Raw genomic sequence first — 22,352 nt, 5'->3', positions numbered from 1 at the left:
CCTGGCCTCAAACCCAGCTGTGTGATCTCAGCCACATTACACGAGGAGCCTCCCTTCCTCCTCTGTAAAGTTAGAACAAGAGTCCTTCCTCCCAGGTTAACTGTGAGGATGAAAGCCAATGGATGGGCACGGCCTGACTCATAGTAAACGCTAAATAAAACGCGGCTCACCCAATAGCTTTGTGGCTAGCACTTCTAATTGCTCCTTTCTCAGCCTGAGTCTCATTACCTACAAAATGGAAATAATAACCCATTTCCTAGAATCCTTATGAAAATCTAAAGAAGTTATGGCTGTGAGATACCATTGCAAAAGGGAAGAACAATCCTATCTAATGAAAGAGTAATATGCAAATTAACCATCACTCTGCTACACCTACAAGTCACGCCCACGAGCCACGCCCACCAGCCAATCAGGAGCAAATATGCAAAGAAACCCAACCAAGATGGCTACGGCCACAGAGAGCAGGAGGGAGGCTTGGGTTTCCCCGGCAATGGAGGAAGCCAAGCTTTCTGCCTGCCCTTGCCGGCCTAGGCCTCCACTCAAGGTACAAAGTTTCAATGATAGAAGATACATAAGTCCACACAGAAATGGCGGCAGCCACGGAGCAAGCAGAAGGCTTGGCTCCGCTCCAGGCTACAAAGTTTCAATTGCAGAAGATAAATAAACCCCAGATACCAGGGCCTCCGCTTGGGTCACCAGGGGGCGTGGCCGGCCTGCAAACCACCACAGGCCCCTTGCTCAGGCTGCCCCACGCCCCAAGGGAACCCCCACCCTGATCCAGGACGCCCTTCAGGGCAAACCAGCTGGCCCCCACCCGTGCACTAGGCCTCTATCCTATCTAATAAAAGAGTAATATGCAGATTGACCATCACTCCAACACACAAGAAGGCTGCCCCCATGTGGTCAAAGATCCTGCCCCCATGTGGACACAAGATGGCCACCACAAGATGGTCTGCAAGGGAGGGCAGTTGTGGGCGATCAGGCCAGCAGGAGAGGGCAGTTGGGAGGGACCAGGCCTGCAAGGGAGGGCAGTTGTGGGCGATCAGGCCAGCAGGGGAGGGCAGTTGGGAGGGACCAGGCCTGCAGGGAAAGGCAGTTGGGAGGGACCCAGGCCTGCAGGGGAGAGCAGTTGGCAGGGACCAGGCCTGCAGGGGAGGGCAGTTAGGGATGACCAGGCCTGCAGGGGAGGGCAGTTAGGGGAAAACAGGCTGGCAAGGGAGCAGTTAGGCATCAATCAGGCTGGCAGGGGAGTGGTTAGGGGGTGATCAGGCTGGCAGGCAGAAGCAGTTAGGGGCAATCAGGAAGGCACGCAGGCGAGCAGTTGGGAGCCAGCAGTCCTGGATTGTGAGAGGGATCCCAGATTGGAGAGGATGCAGGCTGGGCTGAGGGACACCTCTGCCCCATGCACGAATTTCGTGCACCGGGCCTCTAGTCTATATATATAAAAGCCTAAGTGACTGTTATGACCGGACAACTGGATGACCGGACGACTGGATGACCGGATGACCAGCTGGTAGCTATGATGTGCACTGACCACCAGGGGGCAGACGCTCAATGCAGGAGCTGTCCCCTGGTGGTCAGTGTGCTCCCATAGCCAACCTCCCGCGATCCCTCCCCCTGGCCAGCTGGCCTCAATCAGGACTAGACGAGACAGTCCCAATTGGCCCAAATCTGACCAGGCCAAGGAACCCCACCCATGCCCTAATCAGTGCACCGAGCCTCTAGTATAAAATAAAGCACTAATTTTATTAGTTAGTTGTGATGATAGTAAAAAAAAAAAAAGCCTATATTTTTCAAATTTCATGTACATGTGGTTACCTTCAGCATGCTTAATAATGCTCTATATTTTAACACACAATCATAAAAGGAAAGCTCTTTTCCAGATCTCTCATTTTACAGGACAGTCACCTGAGGTCCTGAGAGGGGAGTCGCTTGCCAAGGTCACCGGGAAATTTCGAAAGAGGACTGAGCCATGCTGGAGCAATCTCCCCTCTCTGGAACCAGTTAGTGGAAGGCATGGCCATAGCCTAGAATGGGTTCCTGGAAATGTGTACAGAGAGACCTGTGACAACAGACCTTGGCCTGTGCTTGGGGGCTGTGGCTGAGGTCATCAGTCTGGTCATGGCAGGACTGGCTGGGCCTCCAACCAAGGGAAGGACACCACTTACTGGAAGTCCAGGGACCATGACCCATCACGAGGAAGTCAGTGCAGCCTGGGCTGCCCTAGGGCCTGGTTAAGGTGACTTAGTTCCAGGGAAAGCCCAGGACCACCGGGCAACTTCCCTTTGACCTTCCAGCGAATTTTAGCACTCAGTCCCAGGTCTCTCACCTCTCCCTCCCAGAACCCTCAGGGAGAGGAAAGGGAGCACTCCTTAGTGCCGGGGATACTTACAGGAGGGAAGAGGGATGGAGAAGAAGAATCTCAGAATGTTGTTTCCATTTTACAGATAAGAAAATACATTCAGAGAAGGCAAGTGGTGTGATATGGCAATACAAAATAGCCTAACACATAACTCATAATAATACAGGGTGTCCCCAAAAATCTATACACACTTTAACAGCTGATACTAGTAACTCAATTTTGAAAATGTAATGTATTTTAATAAACACTGCCTTTCTAATTATTCAAAAGTATGTGTATACATTTTGAGGGGACATCCTATATATAACATACAGCATCATCACTTCACACAGCCTGATTCCTACATTCACTCACTCTAAATATCTGCCATAAAGAAGTACTGCTAGCCCTGACTGGTTTGGCTCAGTGGATAGAGCGTCGGCCTTCGGACTGAAAGGTCCCAGGTTCGATTCCGGTCAAGGACATATACCTTGGTTGCGGGCACATCCCCAGTAGGAGGTGTGCAGGAGGCAGCTGATCGGTGTTCCTCTCTCATCGATGTTTCTAACTCTCTATCCCTCTCCCTTACTCTCTGTAAAAAATCAATAAAATATATAAAATAAAATAAAGAAGTACTGCTAAGCTCTGGGATGTACAAGTGAGTAACTGTTTCCATTCTGATCATCAGGTTCCAAATAACCCCTTCACTGGTCCCCTTGCCCATAGTGTCTCTCTCCTTCCATTCATCCCTCACACTTCTGTGAGCATTCTCTATTTTTAAAGAACAGCTCAAGCTATGTCACTTCCTTGCTCTGTAACCCACCAACAGGCTTAATGCATCGAATCCAAACTAGTTAGGTGGTAACATAGGTTGTGGTTGTGGGTGTTAGAGTCAGTCGGACATGGCTCCAGTTGGGCTCTGCCGTTTACCAGATACGAGCCTTGGCCAGTGCACTTAACCTCCATGAATCTGTTTCCTCATCTGACATCTCCTAAGTGCCCACTTCTCTCTTCCCAACCTTGGGATAGAACATGTCATTATCCCCATGTTATAGAGTGGAAAAATGGGGCTCAGGAAACAGAGTTGTTTGTCAAAGGTTATACATCAAAAAGTTGCTGAGCCATGAGCCAAACTCTACTTTCTCACCCCAAACCCAGGCTCTCTTCAGCATTCGGTCTTCTCCAAATCATTTGGTCCTCCCCTTGGAAGTTTTGCTCAAGGCAAATGCAAAATTCACCTCTTGCCCATGAAAATTTGTGTATTATTCCTGATATCAATTTTACAGTTTTTCCCCAAATCACTAATAGCTTGATGATTGCAATTTTCAGACCCTGTGTGAATTACAGGTGTGTGAAAATGGTCTCCTACTTATTGAAGCAGAAATAAAATCAGGGTTCATTCATCTGACCTCTTTCTTCATAGATAGCAGGGTTGTAATAGATTTTTTAGATTTCACTGTTGGTATATATTTTAAGAAGAGGAATGTATCCATACCTGAAATTTTAATTATGTGTAGAAAATTGGCCAGGGTCAGGAGAAAGTGGGCAGGAAAACAATCATATTTTAAATCCTCCAATATAACTCTTTTTAGTGGGTTACCCTTGCATATGAATAGAATTAGTTTGACAACTGGTAGAACCATAACCTATTTGCAGTTTGAGTACAATTTTACTACCTTTGCAAGGCTAGGGATTAGGGCAGAGTTTCTCCATATTGGCACTATTGCCATTGGGGGCTAAATATTTCTTTGTGATGGGGGCTGTCCTTTGTCTTGGGGGATGTTTAGCAGTATCCCTGACCTCTCTCTCTAGCTGCCAGTAGTACCCTCCCCGTTGTGATAGTCAAACATGTCTTCAGACATTACCAAATTTCCCCGTGGAAGCAAAATTGTCCCCAGTGATTTATAATCATGGCTGTAACGAAGGAAGTAGGATAGAGGGAAAATGAGAACCGGGTATGAAATCCAAAGGTCTGAGATCCAGGTACCACTACATATGAGCTCTGGGACTTTAACCAAATCACTTGAGTCCTTGGAGCTTCAGTTTCCTAATCTCTTCAATGGGGATAATCATGGCCTTGCCCAGGGTTCATTGTGGTGAAGAAATGAGATCATTTAGAGCAAGGGCAGCAAACTATAGTTACAGCTCAGAATGACAATCCACCTATGACCTTTGAGCTATGAAAGGGATTTATATTCTTAGAAGGTTGTAAAAAAACAAGAAGAAATGAAACTTGTACAACAGAAATTGGATGTGGCCCATAAAATATTTACTATCTGCTCCTTTATAGGAAAGTGTGCCTACCCCAATTTAGCAGATGTGTTTTTTAAGTCTTATATATATAAATGCAAATTATTATTTTTTTTAATGTCACCTAATTCTGAAGAAATTCTGGGGTGACTGGTGTAAAACTAGGCACTGACCAGGTATAACGCATCTGGCCCTGCTCTCCTGTGGCCTGGGTCTAGTCACACACTCCCTAGAGTCAGGCGTGGGGAGGCCACTGGTTCAGTGTGCCGTTAACATTTAATCTTGCTCTTTGATGGGCTCATAATAAGAAATATGAAATGATCTGGTCTGTTTCACTTTCATTCCTCGCGGACATAGAGTTTCTTCAACTGCAAAAGGACTTACCTCAAAATCAATAACAGCAGGATTATACTTTAACGACCGCCCCCAGGAACGGTATGAAATGAAGCTCCTGTTGTGTGCCAAGCCAGTACCCCAGCCAGAATTGCCACCTCGCACCTGAGCAATGATGTCTTCCACAGCCTTGTTATCTTTTTCAGTATCTATCAAGAGGATAACTGCGTTAGCTCATTTCCCAAAAAACCAAAGGATGGGTTCGCAGGGCCACTAATGAGATTTGGGACAAAGTTTATGTGCTGTCCTTAGAGCTGTTGTCCATTCTTCTATTTTGCTCGGTTAACTAACAGGACAAAGCAGAAGAGAAGGACCAAGACTTAGCAATAGAGCCTTCCCCTGAGGTAGAGCTGGCAATGGGAAGACAGCCCAACCCAACATGGAGGAGAGAGAGGGTGGAAAATGGATGGTCATTCATTCATTTCTTCATGCACATGTCAAATGCTTACTCAGTGCCTGCTATATGCCAAGTAGGTTCAATTAAACAGTGAAGGTCTCTGTGGGGCTCAGTAGGGATGCAGGGAAAAATATGGTCAGATCTACAGGATGGCGGGGGGAGACTGAACAAGAAGAAAACTGAGTTTTCTAGAAAAGTGAATGAATCTTTGCAGGGAAATGGAGAAGGGAGGGAAGGGCATCAGAGAGAAGAAACAGTTTGACCTAAGGCCCTGAGGCATGAGTAGCCTAACACCATGGGAGTAACTTGAACCTGTCTCATGTCTACCTCCTCCACTGCACTGTAAATTGTTTCATCATCCCTGCATTCTCTGTTGTCTCCCACCTGAAAAAAAAATGTTCAATGCATGTTTGATGGATGAATGAATGAATACATGAACACTCATATTGACTTTTTCAGGAAATGCCACAAATATTCCTGTACAATCTTCCCTTAATAATTATTATTTGACTTGGACTTAGTAACCAAAGGCACCTCTCTCAGGGACTTCTTTTTTTCCCTTTGGACTGTATCCCATTGGCCTTTATTTCAACAGCTGTTTTCCAGGTTCTTTCTACACATTTCTTTCATCCTGGGTCTCACTTAGATCTTTATCTAGTGCTTGAAATTTAGGAGCATGCGCCACACAAAGTCAAGTATTTCTAAGGTGATCTCAATCTACAAGTGGATTCAAAAATAGAGCCAGTCCAGTTATTGGCTTGGGGTATTTAGCAGTTATGCAGTTTGACTATTGACTGGAATGGAACCAATTGGGGATTGAGGGACATGTGCCCTGATTGTGTGTCCAAAGAAAAGTCAGGCTTTGCTTTTTAGGAGACTCTTTACTAAATACTTACCACCGTCACCACCTCCAACTTTTTTACAATCTTCCCCTGATAAACCTCCTCCAACTGTTATGCTCTCCGAATAGGTATAAGATAAGCCCAAAGACCCTCCAAAGCACTTCTTGATATCTTCATAGGTAACATCTGCAGCAGGGAGACAGAAACGAAGAGCACTGTGATGTTGAATGACTGCTACAATGGTACAACCTCTCACAATAGTAAAAGCTGCCATTGGTTTTGGAGTCTAGGAGATCTGGGTTGAAATCCAATTCCGTTGCCCAGTTTCCATGTTCTCTTCCAAGTGGTTCCAAGCCCAAATAATTCTTGAAATGAGAAAGAATATGTATTGCACATGTAGTTGCTCAACAATGCTAGTTCCCTTTCCTTTGCACATTCTCCCCTGCACCTCTGTGGGGCAGTGATTCTCATCCATCTCCATATACCTCTGTGCACAGCACAGTGCCTGGCCCATTTTCACTCTGTAATTTTGCACATGTTGCCCCTTTCTCTCTCCCTTTCACCATCTTTTCAAAGTCTACTCGTGCCCCAATTCAAACATCATTTACTCCAGAAAGCATTTTTGGATCAGAATGCTAGTACCTTTCTTCAGATCAACCAGTGTGCTTTGTTTGCACCTGGACGATCATAGTTGTCATGATTCTTTTTGCCCAGGTTCTCTTTGCACCCCAGAGAGGCCAGAGTGCTGTTAGAAGATGGAGATGTCTCCAAGGAGAGTGTGCCTGCCTTCTAACCCATAGGAGAACTGTGAGTCCCACATTAGCAATCTCTGTATTTCTCTACATCTCTGTATTTGTGCCCTGAGGAACCTATACTTTGCAGATGAGGAACATATTTCTCAATACAGTAAGGTCATGTTCCCTGATCTCACAGCCTGTAATGGACAGAGCTGGGTTGCCATCCCTTGGTCAGCCTGGCAAGATGAGGCTAGAAAAGCAGATCAGAGCAGAACAAGACATGGACCATTGCTGTAGAACTCAACTCTTTCTGCAGCAAAAGTCTCCTGAAGGTTGTGAATTGGAGTTTGTAGTTTTTGAATGTGATTACTTTTAATTAATTGCAACTGTATAATAATTATTACCAGTTATTATGTTATCCTGACAACCACAAAGAAAAAATCATTTAGGGCTATAATTCAATTGAGCTGAGGGTTAGACTGAATATTTTCTTCAAGGGAGTGTTCAGCAACCAATTTTACCTGCCAGCATCCCCATTACACTGCAAACTCTATGAGTTCAAGGACTTTTATCTTATTCACCACTCCCTTGTCAGCATAGCAGTGCAATGTCTGGCATGGAGGAGAAGTTCAAAAACTATTTTCAGAATAATGATTGAGGAATAAAAAAAAAATGAGTGAGTAAAGGGCTTCTGATGGAAAGTATCTTGGAAGTCAGAAATCCTGAATTCAAATCTGTCACTCAGATGAATGGATTTTAAAAAAGGATATATATATATATATTAGTATATTCCAGGCTCTGCTTCTAACAAGGTGTCCCTAAAAAAATGTATACATACTTTAACTGCTGATAGCTCAATTTTGAAAATGAAATGTATTTTAATAAACACTGCCTTTATAATTATTCGGAGTGTGCATATACATTTTAGGGGGACACCCTATATATAGAAGCAGAGCATAGGACAGGGGGCACCAGGAACCAGGAGGTGGAGATGGGCAATGCTGGTCCAAGGGAACAAGGTTGCAGCTATGTGGACTGAGGAAGCACAGAGACCCAATGCACAGCCTGAGGACCACAGTATTAATATTCTATTCAATACTGGAAATTTAAAAAGGGAATAGTCTTCAGGTGCTTCCTAATACACACAATAAAGGTAACTGTGTGAGAAAATATGTAAACTAGCTTGACTGTAGTAATCATTTCCCTTTTATATCAAACTTTGAAGCCTGGTGCATGAAATTCATGCATGGGGGTGGGTGTCCCTCAGCCCAGCCTCTCCAATCTGAGACCCCTCGAAGGGATTCCGACTGCCCATTTAGGCCCGATCCTATTGGTCAGTCAGACATCCCTCTCACAATCCAGGACTGCTGGCTCCCAACTGCTTACCTGCCTGCCTTCCTGATTGCCCCTAACCGCTCTGCCTGCCAGCCTGATCACCCCCTAACCACTCCCCTGCCAGCCTGATTGATGCCTAACTGCTCCCCTGCCAGCCTGTTTGCCCCTAACTGCCCTCCCCTGCAAAGGCCTGGTCACCCCTAACTTCCCTCCCCTGCAGGCCTGGTCCCCCCCCAACTGCCCTCCCTTGCAGGCCTGGACCCTCCCAACTGCCCTTCCCTGCTGGCCATCTTGTGGTGGCCATCTTGTGTCCACATAGGGGCATCCATCTTTGACCACATGGGGGCAGCCATCTTGCGTGTTGGAGTGACAGTCAATTTGCATATTACTCTTTTATTAGATAGGATAGAGGCCTGGTGCATGGGTGGGGACCGGCTGGTTTGCCCTGAAGGGTATCCCGGATCAGGGTGGGGGTTCCCTTGGGGTGTGGGGCGGCCTGGGCGAGGGGCCTGTGGTGGTTTGCAGGCCTGCCACACCCCCCAGTAACCCAAGCAGAGGCCCTGGTATGTGGGATTTATTTATCTTCTGTAATTGAAACTTTGTAGCCTTGAGCGGAGCCAAGCCTCCTACTTGCTCCATGGCCGCAGCCATTTTTGTTGAGATTTATTTATCTTCTGTAATTGAAACTTTGTAGTGGAGGCCAAGGCAGGCCAGGGCTGTGGGAGCTTGGCTTCCTCCATCACCGGGGGCAACCCCAGCCTCCTGCTCTCTCCAGCTCCGTGGCTGCCGCCATTTTGTTGGGATTTATTTATCTTCTATAATTGAAACTTTGTAGCCTTGAGTGGAAGCCTGGGCCCACCAGGGTGTGCGGAAAGCTTGGCTTCCTCCATTGCCAGGGAAATCCAAGCCTCCTGCTCGCTCTGTGGCCGCAGCCATATTGGTTGGGTTAATTTGCATACTCGCTCCTGATTGGCTGGTGGGCATGGCTTGTGGGTGTAGCGGAGTGGTGGTTAATTTGCATATTACTCTTTTATTGTATAGGACTAGAGGTCCAGTGCATGAAATGTGTGTATGGGTGCAGTCCCTAGGCCTGGCCAGCGATCAAGGTGCAAGGTGTGGAAGGGCAGGTCCCAGCTGACCCCTGGGCCCTGGGCAGCATCTGGGTCCCCAGGCCCCCATGCAACCCCCTCCTCATGAGTCATCAGGCCCCCATCTGCTCCCTCAGTGCCTGGGAGCTGGGCAGCAGCCCCAACCTCCACCACTGCCTCTGGTCACTGTCTGTGGGGTGATCGGAGGGGCAATTAGGCCCCGCTCAACCCGCCTTGGCCTGGCACTGCCCACTCACCTGCTCCACCATCCCACTGCAGTCTTGCTCTCGTCAGGGCCTATCAGGTCCAACAGTGCTTCCACTGCCACCCACTGCCAGTGCTGCATCGCTGACACCCACCATGTTCCACACCACCCCCTGGTGGTCATAGCGAGTGGTTGAACTCCCAGTCAAAGGGACAATTTGCATATTAGGCTTTTATAATATAGGATATGTATACCAAATCATCATATTGTATACCTTAAATATATACAAATTTTATTTTTTTTAAAAAAGCCAAAACAAAATCCCTGTCACTGACACCCTGCATGAGCTTAGAAAGGGCCCATGATCTCACTGGTTCTCAGTTTCCCATTTATGGAGAGAGTCAGGTGGACTGGCCCCTTTCACCGAAGCCCTCTGTGACTGGGCACGCAATTTCTGAATAACCCTGAGCCATGTGTGCCTGGGAGAAGCGATGCTCTTAGCACCAGCACTCAGAACCAGGCAAAGGGCTTCTTCTGCCATCTCTGTTCAAGCACTTTTCGTGTTTAATGCATTACTAATTGGGGAAGATTTAGCATATTTAATTGTTTTGATTAAAAAATGCTTCAACAGTAGTAAACAAAAGTGGATGAAAGGAATTCACGGGCAGAAGCTAGATTAATTACTTAGGTGAGTGGTGGAGTGCTGCCGAGTTAAAGTGACGGGACTGGCTGATTAGTGGGGGCTGGAGGAAGCATGTGGAGTGATTATGCTCAGGAGGGCCTGCCACGTGCTGCTGGGAGAAGAGAATTCCAGCAGCTTGATTTGAAAAGCATGACTTGACTGCTAAGAATTACTTTCTGAGGACCCCGAAGTCGGGTACCACTGAGGAAGGGCAGGTCTGTGATTTTATCATACAATGTGAGAGCTGGTGCCCTCGGGCTCCCAGCCCACACTTTTCATTTTTAGTTGTGATGACCTACATTCATGAGGGTTAATCATCTTGTGTAAGGTTGTACAGCTGAAAAATGCTAGGGCTGAGATTCAAACTCAAGTCTGTCTTGTTCAGAAGCCTGAGGTATTTTCACTGATTCCAGTGATTGCATCAGACTAAAGAATTCTGCTGTCAGACAGAACAATTCAGTAAGCACCTACTATGTACCAACCCCAGCACATTGTGTGTTGGGAAATGTAGACACGGTGAGAACAAAACTAATAGGAATATGATGTGAATCTGAATAAATAAGGGCCTTGAGCAGCCAGCAGGTGAGGACAATCAATTAAATGAAGACTAATTTCTAACTGAGAGTCACTTATGTCAGTTTAGTACCAGGGCTAGTAGGGGAATCTTCCAGGAGCCCTGGGGAGGCCAACCCAGAGCTGTCTACAGTGCACCCATGGTAAGCTGGGGTGGGGGCAGAGGAGCTCAAATGTGGTTCCAAAATCCAAGACACAGAACCAGAGGGAGGGAAGCTGAGAGCAGGGGAGGCAGTGGGAGAAGGAGCAGAGAAAGGCCTGGAGGAAGTGTGCACACTTACCCAGATGGGTGTGTGGCACGGGTGGATTATGTTTATAGAACCAGGCAGTGATGTCATGGCTCTGCCCCCGTCTCATCAGGCTGGACACCTGAGATGTCAGCTTTGGACCAGATCACACTGGCGCTGGTTTTGGCTTTTGAAGGCAGTGAACTCTGGCGTTGATGGTTCCCAAGCCTGGCTACACATTAAGATCATCTGAGTGCTAATTAAAAATACAGGTTCCTGGGCCCCACCTCGATCAATCGTGATTCTGTATTTCTGAGTCATTGGTGATCTGTATTTTAAAGATGATTTGGCATCTTTAAAGGTGATTCCTATGCAGTGCATCTTGGACCAGATTTTGAGCCCCACAGTGCTACAGAGAACCTTTTGAGGGCCTGCTGGCCTCTGCCCTGCCTCAGCCAAGGCCTTGGTCAATGCCTTGGATATGGGCTCAGCAGCCAGGCTTAGTATATCTCACCCGGAAGAAGAAACCAGGAAAAGCCAAGGATAACTCAGATAAAGAATCAGGATCCAAAAAGCCCTCAGAAGGATGGATTGATAGGCAGACCAAACATAGCAAAATGAGATCTGGGTGGGAAAGCTATAACATCCTACCCTGGGGACAAAACACCAGTTTAGAAGCTCAGTGAGGAATGGGCACAGCTTAAGAGGAGAACAAGAGAAAGAGCCATAGCTTTAGATGACTTCCAGTTCAGTAGGGTAATGAAGCCAGGTGAAAATTATAATCAATGAAGTAAAGGAGGGGATAATCTCACTCTTTATGCAGGTTAGAGAAACTTAGAGCCTGGTGAACAGTTCTGGGAGCCACACTTTTAAAAGGAAATAAGAAAAAGGACACGCGTTGGACATTATTCAGCCTTTAAAAAAAAAAAAAAAGGAAGGAAATGCTGCCATGTGCAACAACATGGCTGAACCTTGAGGACATTACATTAAGCAAAATAAGCCAGTCACAGAAGGACAAATACTGCATGATTCCACTTAGAAGAGCTATGTAAAATATCCAAATGCATGGAATCAGAGAGTAGAATGGTCATTGCCATAGAGGTTGCGGGGAGGTAGAATAAGGGGTTGCTAATCAATAGGCATAAAATTTAAATTATGCAAGATTAGTAAACACTAGAGATGTGTGCAATATTGTCCCTGTAATTAACAATAATGTAGTGGGAGTTTAAATTTTTGTTAATAAATAGAAGTGGAGAATGATTGGAGAAGAATGAGCATAAGGATGATGAGAGTGAAGAAATTCAAAGCCATTTCTTTTTGGTAATGTTTGAGGGGATGGGAGGTGTTGACCTGAACAAGGGAAGAAAGACCTCCCTTTAAGAGAGATCCAAAGACCTGGTCCAACTCTCCAGAGAGCTGTCTTGAAGATGATGAATTAGGCTTGTTTGTGTGGTCACAAGGGGAAGAAGAAGGACCAAAAGTGCAGAAGCTATGGGGAGATGGGTTTAGCCTCGACACAAGATAAATTGTCATGATGGGCAGAGGCCAAGGAGACATGGTTTGAAGAATTGACCAGTGGTCTTTTAAGGTATCCTCTAATGCCATTATTCTACAACTTAAAGAACACCTGAAGAACATTTGAGACCACTTTGCTAAGTACTTAATGATTTCTTTCTGTGTGCCAGGCATCTGGAAAATAGAGAACTAAGGTGCGTTCTCAGTGAGCTCACAGCCAGGTATGGAACAGGAGACAAGTAAACAGGCAATTACTTCTCTGTGTGATGAGGACTTTGAAAGGAGGCAGCAGGGTCAGGAGGCCTTCCTTGGGGAAGGATACCAGAGGCAAATCTGAAAGGATGGGTAGGGATTGGCCAGACAAATTGAGGAGGACATTGAGAGTGTAGGGAAACCATGAGAAGGCCTTGTGTCCCCAGCAGCAAGGTTCTGCTCAGAGAGGTCAGTATGACCTAAACTCAAGAGTGAAAAGGAGATGCAGATCAGTCAAGGGAGTACTAGAAGACCCTGGGTCACTTCCCACTCCCATTGGGTCCCAAGAGTAACTGTTGTGCTGGCCTGGCAGGCCAGGAGCCCAGAGGACTGTCGCTAGCCACTGCGTCTACTGCTTATTTCCCACCTGGTCTGGGCTGGGGTGCAAGTGTGGGGGTCGTCCTCCTGCCTGTGTGGAGATGCTGCATTAGTGGGGCTCAGAGGCAGAACCAGGCAGCCTGGCTTCTGAGGTGGCAGAACACAGCAAGTTTCTGTGGTTCCTCAGACTGAAAGCATCAGGTTGGAAAACAGCAGGTGTAATGCATTATTTATTGCTTTGCAACAAACAAATGCCACTCTGGATGCTGTGATTTATCTATGTTACTTTGCTACATTGGTTGAGCCCAAAGACAACCTCAGAATGGAAAAGACGAATCATTTTGTCTATTTTATGTCATAACATTGGGAAAGATGACTGTTTAGTCCGTGTTTGGATGGTCTGGGAAGTGTGAGCTAATTTACCTGCTTGCTCTGTGTTTCTGTTTATGCATGAAAAGGCACACTTCTTCCCAACCAACTGGAAATAATAGGACAAGCACCTCTGTACCTTTGCATGTGCTGTTCCCTCTGACTACAAACTTCCCATACCTCTCTCATTGAGTTGCTTCACTTAGCTCTAGAAACCTTCCCTCACGCCTGAGGGCCCTATCTGTGCCCCCAGAATGTTCCTGAGTGTCCCCCATGGTATCTGAAGCTTCCCTCCAACATAGTAGTCAGCATATCCTAGTAATTGTCAGTTTCTTGATCTATTCCTCCAATTATACTTCAAACTTATAAAGTCATCTCTTGGGCTTACAAGACTCAGCACAGAGCCTGGCATGTGACAAGCCTGCAGATGTGCTCAGGGATGAGCTGAGTCCCACCTGTCCCAACAACGCCTCTCAGATGTTTGGGAGCCACAGGTCTTCTTTTGGCTGACAATACAAATCACATCTTTGTAACATCTCATGCTTGATTAAGAGTTGGTATTTTAGCCCTGACCGGCTTGGCTCAGTGGATAGATGGTCGGCCTGCGGACTGAAGGGTCCCAGGTTCGATTCCGGCCAAGGGCATGTACCTTGGTTGCGGGCACATCCCCAGTAGGGGAAGTGCAGGAGGCAGCTGATCGATGTTTCTCTCTCATCAGTGTTTCTAACTCTCTCTCCCTCTCCCTTCCTCTCTGTAAAAAATCAATAAAATATATTTTTTAAAAAAAGAGTTGGTATTTTTAAGAGTTGGTATTTCATTTGCATTGTCTCATTGGAGACTCACAACAATCTTATAAGGCTGGGAGGATTTACCCATTTTACAGGCTTATGGGTTGCAAAAGACAATGGTTATGGGAGTTAAGAGTGAGAACTCTGGAGTCAGAGTTGGACTTGGGGTAAGTGACTAAAAGTTTTTGGGTCTCATTTTCTCCATTTGTAAGATAAGGGTGATAACAGTTTCTACACATGAGTCCCTAAGAACAGTGTCTGGCACAGTGAAGTGTCAACAAATGTTAGCTATATTACTTACTAGATGACCTACCCAAGGTTCCATGACTAAAAGTCTGAGAATAGGGGTTTGATGTCAGGTAGGCTACACCCCAACTTGGTGCACATTCCATTTCATCACATTAGTGTACTCTGCAGAGGAATGCTCACCACATGGCATGAATAGCCATAGCCTTATCAAGCCCCTCATCCATGACCACCTCATTTTACAAAGCAGCTCAGAGATAGGGATCATGCTACCAATGGGCAGTGTTTACACTGCAATCTCAGGTCTCCCTCCTGCCTGACCAGGGGCCATCTTCATGAACTCTGGCCTCCTACATGCCTTTGATCATGACTAGAGGCAGTATAGCTGGGGGCTAGGCTCTCAGTTGGAGATGGCCTGAGTTGGAATTCACCATGCTCACTTACAATCTGGGCAAAATGTTTAACCTCTCTGTGCCACAGTTTTCTCATCTGTAAGATGAGCGTTTTAATAGTGTCTACCTCATAGCGTTCTTGTAGGAGTTAAAAGAGTTAAGCTTCCCTGGCCAGTGTTGCTACATGGTTAGGGTATCAGCCTGTGGACCAAAGAGTCATGGCTTCAATTCCCAGTCAAGGGCACATACCTAGGTTGCGTGTTCGATCCCCAGCCCTGGTTGGGGAGTGTACAGGAGGCAACCAATCATGTGTCTCTCTCACATCGATGTTTCTCTCTCTCTCTCTCTCTTTCTTCCTTCTCCCTTCCCCCACTCTCCCTTCTACTCTCTCTAAAAATCAATGGAAAAAATTATCCTCAGGTGAGGATTAACAAGAAATTATTAAATAAATAAAAGACTTAAGCCATGCTGGGGATAGTTCCTGGCTCAGAACTAGAAATATGGTCAATTCTTACTATTATTACTATTGCTAGAAATGCTACAGCATGCATAGATTGGGCCCTTCATTCCTGATCCTGAATCTGGAAAATTAGAGAACAAGGGAGGCTGAGGAGTTTGTAAAAACTAATTTTCTTAATGTTTCTGCAGTATAAACTCTTAAGCCATGAGTGAGTGAAGATGGTCCAGGGAACACCCACATTTGATAAGTCTCATGTGCTAGGTAAAGCTTTTCCATGTGTTATCTGATTTAATAGTTACATGTCACTCCACAAACAGGGACACATATTCCCATTTTAGAGATGAGTAAATAGAGGCTTAGATAGTTTAAGTCACTTGCCCAAATAATTATACAAGGAACTAGTACAACTTGGATTGAACCAAAGTCTGTGTCCAAAGCCCATTTTCTCCATAACACATTGTGTCACCTATGGGAGAGAGAGCTAAGGGTAGCACTGGGAGTAATTCTGCTATCATCTCACCTTCTCTCCTTTAAGGCTGAGGCTGTTTTCAGTGATCAAGATGGGAACTCAAAATCAAGACAAAAGCAGAGGTATGGTACTGAGCATCTCTCCATTCCATGTGTATGCAAATGACTTAAGGGGAGTGGGGACAGAGCCAAGACATCAGGAGCCTGTCAGTCAATCAATACCATCCATCACTGTGAAGCCTGGTTGTCATGGTAACTGGGGATAAAGCCTGGAGCCTGTTAGAATCTAGTGCCTGTCTGTTCAGGGTGGTTGGTTGGTTAGCACAGCAAAAGCCCTTCTGGGCCAGCTCAGACTGCGTAGTTATAAATATAAGACCCTTCCCCATCAGGGTTCTGCTCACCCCACTCTCCAGTCTAGATCAGACTCTTTAAGAATCCAGCCCTGACTCTGCAGAAAAGCTCCAGAGGATGCCCAGCATATATGGGCTTGGTTCTGAACCATCCCTGCTAGAAAGACACTGAGCCTTTCCTGTGGGCAGCTTCCGCCTCTGGGCAAAAACTCTGGGGACATACCATTAACAAGATGCGTGATGGAAACAGGCAGTGCAATGGTGTGATACAAAGAGCTGAATCCCAGTTCATTGTCTCCCAACTGGGGAGGCAGAAAGACTGCCTGAAAGAGTCCTATCTATGTAGAAACCAAGGATAAGTAAGCATTAGCCAGGTGAAGAAGAGAGAGGCAGGGGAGGGGAACACAGTTCCGGGTGGAAGGAACAACACATTCCTCTTTGTAAAACCCCAAGGAAAAAGTGAGTATGATTAAGTCAAAGACCCAGCAAGTAGCTCAGTATAGGAAGCCCAGTGGTGAGCGATGGTGCTGAAGGGCTGGGCATCCTCTCCAGGGGCAGGGACCCTCCTCTTCTTAATGTTCACCTTTGCACGGCTCCAGCAGCTGGCCATTCTGCAACTTGTCATCCTCTCTGTGCTCCCTGGAGGTCAACACTGACTCCATTTCCAGGCTATTGATACCATCCCTCTTCCTGCCATAACCTGGCCACAGGACTGCTCTCACTTATGCACTGGCCTCAGGGACCAGCCCTTCACAAGAGAGTCTGACCCTGGGCTGAACCTGGATACTTGTCTCCTTCTCCTTACCTTCACCCACTTGCTGCCTCAGCCACTTTATCATGAAACGCTGCTTAGAAAGCCCCAGCCCCCTTCTCTACCAGACAAGCTCCTGCTCCTACTGATTTTGGAAGATCAGGTTTGGATGTCTTTGGAGTCTAGAAAATGGGAAAGGAAGCACGGTGGTTAATCCCTCCTTTGTGCCTCTACTGTATTTATTTCTAGTCAAGCATTTATTCCATTGTATTATTTTTAGCTCCTGATTCACTGCACATTTCTCTAGGGCAAGGATCTGTATGATTTATCCCTGGGTCCCCAGAAATCATGGGTTCTCAGTGGATATTTACTGGATGAGTGGATGGGTGCATGGGCCAAGGGGTGAGTGGATGGAAATTAGATTCTGAGAAGGGTTTTCCTCAGAGATTGAGTGTTTCCTGCCTCCTACTTTGGGTAACAAGGAAATCTTCCTGAAAGGGAATTGTAAGCAAGCAACAGCAATTATATGTATACAAATGTGATGGAAAGTATGAGGAATTTGAAGGATTTAAATTATACATCTGCCCCACCCCAATTACTCTCTACACACAGCTTAATCATCAGGGCTGCTTTTGTCTCATTCTCATAAAGGAACAGGAAATACACAGTCCAGAGGCCCACAATCCCCCATCCCCTGCGTCTGACAGACATCACTAATTGATCACAGCACTTTCTGGCTGAGCCCCTATCTGGTGTCATAATCCTCAACTCAGCAGTCCCAGTAGCATTTGCTGTTAAACCACCTGCTGTCCCTGGCTTTGACACTTTTTCTGGCCGGCAAGTCTCTGAGGTTCGCCTCCTTTAATGCCATGGGCACCAGCACACCATGCTTTTTCCTGACTCTGTGACTATACCTAAGCTTCAGAACAGACTATCACAAGCTGGTCACCTTTAACTTTCACAGTTCTCCCCATTACAATTCCCAACCAATGGGTCAAACTGACCCCAAACTGTATTTAGGGATGCGTCTTGAGTATAGCAACACCTATAATTATTTTTAAAACCTGATTTAACCATTTTCAAAACTATCACAAGCAGCTTAATTTTTTTTAAAGAGAAAATAAGTGAAATAAAACATCCAGATGTAGCACAAGAGGCACTGAACTGGAAATTAGAAATCCTCATTCCAAACCTCACTCTGCTTCTAACCAGTGGTATCACCTTGGACATGTTATTTCCCTCCTCAATGCCTAGTTTGCCTCATTGTGAAATGGGGACCACCATAAACACAGCTCCAAGCACTGCCAAGAGGCTCAAATGAGAGGATAGCCCTGTAGAGACTCAGTATCTAATGCCACAGAGTCAGAACTCAGGGAATGCGTGCTCTTTCATTCCATGTGCATAAACTGTTTCATTGCATGAGACTTTCTATTTCTGTCTTGGCAATTATTACTTATATCTGCCTCTAGCTTTCCCCCTTGCCTACCTTCCTGTGCTGGTGAACTTTATTTCTTTTATATTTTTAATTCCTCACCCAAGAACATGCTTAGAGAAAGGAAGAGAGAGACAGAGAGAAACACTGATGTGAGAAACACTGATCGGTTGCTTTCCATACATGTCCTGACCAGGAATAAAACCTGCAACCCATGAATGTGCCCTGACTAGGAATCAAACTGGCAACCTTTTAGTGCACAGAATAGCACTCAACCAACTGAACCACTCCAGCCAGGCAGTGGTGGTTAATTTAACATATCAATTTGACTGAGTCATGAGTGTGTCCAGCTATTTGGTCAGACATTATCCTGAGTGTCTCTGTGAGGTTGATTTTGGATGAGATCAACATTTAAGTCAGTAGACTGAGGAAAGCAGATTGTTCTCCCTAATATGGATGGGCTTTGTCCAATCAGGTGAAGTCCCAAATAGGGGAAAAAAAAAAAAAAAAAAGGCTGACCCTTCCCTGAGTAAGAGAGGTCTTCCTGACTGACTGCCTTCAAACTGGGACTATGACTTTCTCCTGCCTTGAAACAGGAACTGAAATGTGAGCTCTTCCTGGGTCTCAAGCCTGCTGACTGCAGATCTTGAGACTTGTCAGACTTCATAATTGTGTGAGCCGATTTCTTTCTTTTTTTTTTTTAATGTTGTTGTTTTTTAATCTTTATTGTTAAAAGCATCAAATCTCAGAGGGAAGGCAGGAGTGCGTGGGTGGGTGGGAAAAGACCAACCAAAGATCTTCAATGTTTTTAACATGTTTTCTGTGCCAGGAACTGTGTCAGATGTTAGGGACATAATTATAGATAAAAAAAGACATAGTCCCTGACCCCATGATGTTCACTACCTGGAAGTACTGACCTCTCACAATCCTTTAAGCTAGCCAGTTTGGCCATTCATCACCATGACTGATAGCTGAAAGGAAGATGCAGAAAGTGACATCTGTTGAATGTGAACCAATTTCTTGTTGTAAATCTCTTTACATATATATGTAATAAAATCTATATACATCTCCTATTGGTTCACTGAAACCAATTAGTTAGAACCCCAACTAATAATACATTTCCTAATGCCTTCCTTATGGCTATAATGATTTTCCTTTTTTATTTACTTAATTTTAAACATACATTTTTATTGATTTCAGAGAGGAAGGGAGAGAAAGATAGAAACATCAATGATGAGGGAGAATCATTGATCAGTTGCCTCCTGCACATCCTCTATTGGGGATTGAGCCCACAACCTGGGCATGTGCCCTTGACCAGAATTGAACCCGGGACCCTTCAGTCCACAGGCTGACGCTCTATCCACTGAGCCAAACCAGTTAGGGCTGATTTTCCTTTTTTAAAGTGATTGAATACATGTCTGTAATCAGCACAGTGGGTTGAGACAGTGTTTTTAGTACTTTTTTGACTACTCCAAAAAGTAAGTAACATATTTTACATCATGACCCAGCCCACACACATCCAACTTAAATAAGTTTCAATACTTGACCATATTGGTGTGACACACTCATATTTTCCATCCTGTTATATCCTATTTCATTTTGGTATATGCTGGCCACGACCCACTAAATTTATTTTACAATCTACTAATGGACTGTGGCCTGCAGTTTGAAAAATCCTAGGCATATATCTCTGAGACATTATAGCATGTTGGTTAAGATCACAGATTCTTGAGTTTGAACCCTGGCTCCACCAATTAATAGCAATGTGACCTTGGCAAGTTACTTAACATTGCTGAACTTCAGTCCTTCATTTTAAACTGGAGATCCTAGTAACCTCTTCACAGGTGTTTCCTGAGGATTAAATGAGATAGTGTATTTAAAGTGCTTGATCCAGTATCTGCCACATAGTAAAATGCTCAGTAAATGTTGGCTGTTTTGCCACCATTTCTAGAGCCTAAGCCTCTGGTATATCAAATCAGAATGAATGATGCACCATGTGGGAAAGTGTGTAAGCTGATAAATACTTGGACAATACACAAACTCTACATTGCAAGACCTGGACTCAGTACTAACTGAATCATGTTGAGCCATTTACTTAGGCTCTTTGGACCTCAGCTATCTTTCTATAAAAGTGGTAAAAATAATATAATTCCTCATAAACTATTATGAAGATCATCTTGAATACCAGATGTGAATGCAATGTACTTTACCAATATTAGGAGTTACTATATGTAATTACATTTTATTAAAACCAAATATTTCTGTTAACTCTAAGTATAATCAATAAAAAATAAACTTTTAATTCATTTTAGGTGGTAACTAATTTTGCTGTCCATGTAATAAATCATTCCTGATTCTAATCCAGGTGTTTATGACAAAGAGAAACCCCCTTACTTTTTATAAACACTCAATGAGAGGAAACATGTTGGTATCTAGACAGTGCTTACTTGCCATGTTGTGTGTGCTTAATAAGTGTTTCTTGCATGAAAAGCTAAATGAATGAATGAATGAATGAATAAAGGAAGGGAAGGAAGAGGAAGAGAACATAGAGCTGTAATTAACATAAACTTTAGAGCGGTTTTGTGTCCCTGTGGCCTTTTCTGCTCTGTGTGTGAGGTGGTAGACCAGTTGACTCAAGGACCTCAGCTGGAAGGTAACAGTTAATGACAGGCTGGATGCACTGTGACCTCACTGGAAGGGTCGTTCCCAGGGTCACTGTTATCTGGCATCTATCAAGGGGAGTAATAATGGAATGCAGGCACAGATTTGGGCAGAGTTGTTAACACTTTGAAAGATAGTGATGAGAATTCAAAATGACCTTGATAAATGGGAAGAGCAGTCCCTCCAAAACTGGATGAAGCTCTAGAGACAGAAATGAATGACCTGGATCACAAAAATGGGCAGGTGGGAAAGGAGGCATGATTGCTGAGGCTCCGAGTCCATAGCCAAAGCATTGACCACAGCAGGCTGGACATAACGATAATGATTTCCTTTCCACTTGAACAATGTCTCCGAGCTGACCAATTGCAGAGCCCTCTGAGATAGATCATCTTGTTATCCCCACTCTACAGATGAGAGGACGGTTAATATTATAGAGTTAACTGGGAAGCTGGGAATAATAAACATGTGGTAGTAATAACAGCAACATAGCACAGCAATAATAGGTAACATTTTTTAACTCTTACTATATGCCAGGCACTGGGCCATATGCTCACATAGACTGATTCATATTCACAACAATCATATGAAGTATGTATTGTCATGTTTCACTTAGAGGAACAGGAAACTGAGGCATGGAGAGGTTAACTAGCATGCCTAAGGATCACATGGCTGATAAATGGTAGAGATGAGATTTGATCCAGGTAATTCTTCTCCAACAATTGTATTTAGTGAATGCTTATTAGAGTGTGAGCACTGCCCTAAATATATTCTCTGGATAAGTTCACTTATTCCCCACTACCACTCTGCCAGGCAAATGTCATTAATATCTCCAGCTTAACAGGTGAGGAAATTGAGACTTAAAATGATTGAATAGCATGTCCCTAATCACAGTTATTGACAGAACCCACGTTTTTAACTGCTTTTGCTATACTGATATCCTGCACTAAAGGAAAAATATCTGTTTAAACATTTATCATGCAAAATTACTTGGAATTATTCTCAAACAAACCCTTGTTATCATTCCATTTAGCTCTTAAAGAAAATGAGATTCAGAGAAATTAAGTACCCAAATCAAGGTCATGCAAAAAGGTAGACTCAAGATCTCACCCAGGTGTATCTGACTCCAAAGTCTGGATGCCCTGCTATGCCATCACCAGCACTTCTCTTCACTCCACAGACCCTGATCAGATGACATTAGTACCTACTGACCACACCTAAAACTGCAATCTACAAAATAGTCACTGCTGTTTAAACAGGGTTTTACTTATCTCGGGGCTTTG

General features: G+C 44.8%; 1 protein-coding gene across 2 annotated transcripts in view; it reads right to left on the bottom strand.

Moving 5' to 3' along the window:
• C8A (complement C8 alpha chain) overlaps positions 1-22,352 on the bottom strand; it is a 62,594-nt gene that overhangs the window by 5,800 nt on the left and 34,442 nt on the right. For both annotated transcript variants that reach the window (XM_080656251.1, XM_080656250.1), the window contains exons 8-9: positions 6,278-6,409; positions 4,976-5,133 (exon numbers count right to left, since the gene is read on the bottom strand). In XM_080656251.1, the coding sequence (XP_080512377.1) occupies positions 4,976-5,133; positions 6,278-6,409 (290 nt within the window). The remainder of the gene's footprint in view (positions 1-4,975; positions 5,134-6,277; positions 6,410-22,352) is intronic.

The sequence above is a fragment of the Plecotus auritus genome (assembly GCF_963455305.1).
Source record: "Plecotus auritus genome assembly, chromosome: 2".
In the NCBI taxonomy this organism is placed as follows: Eukaryota; Metazoa; Chordata; class Mammalia; order Chiroptera; family Vespertilionidae; genus Plecotus; species Plecotus auritus.
This window is presented reverse-complemented; position numbering and strand designations above follow the sequence as displayed.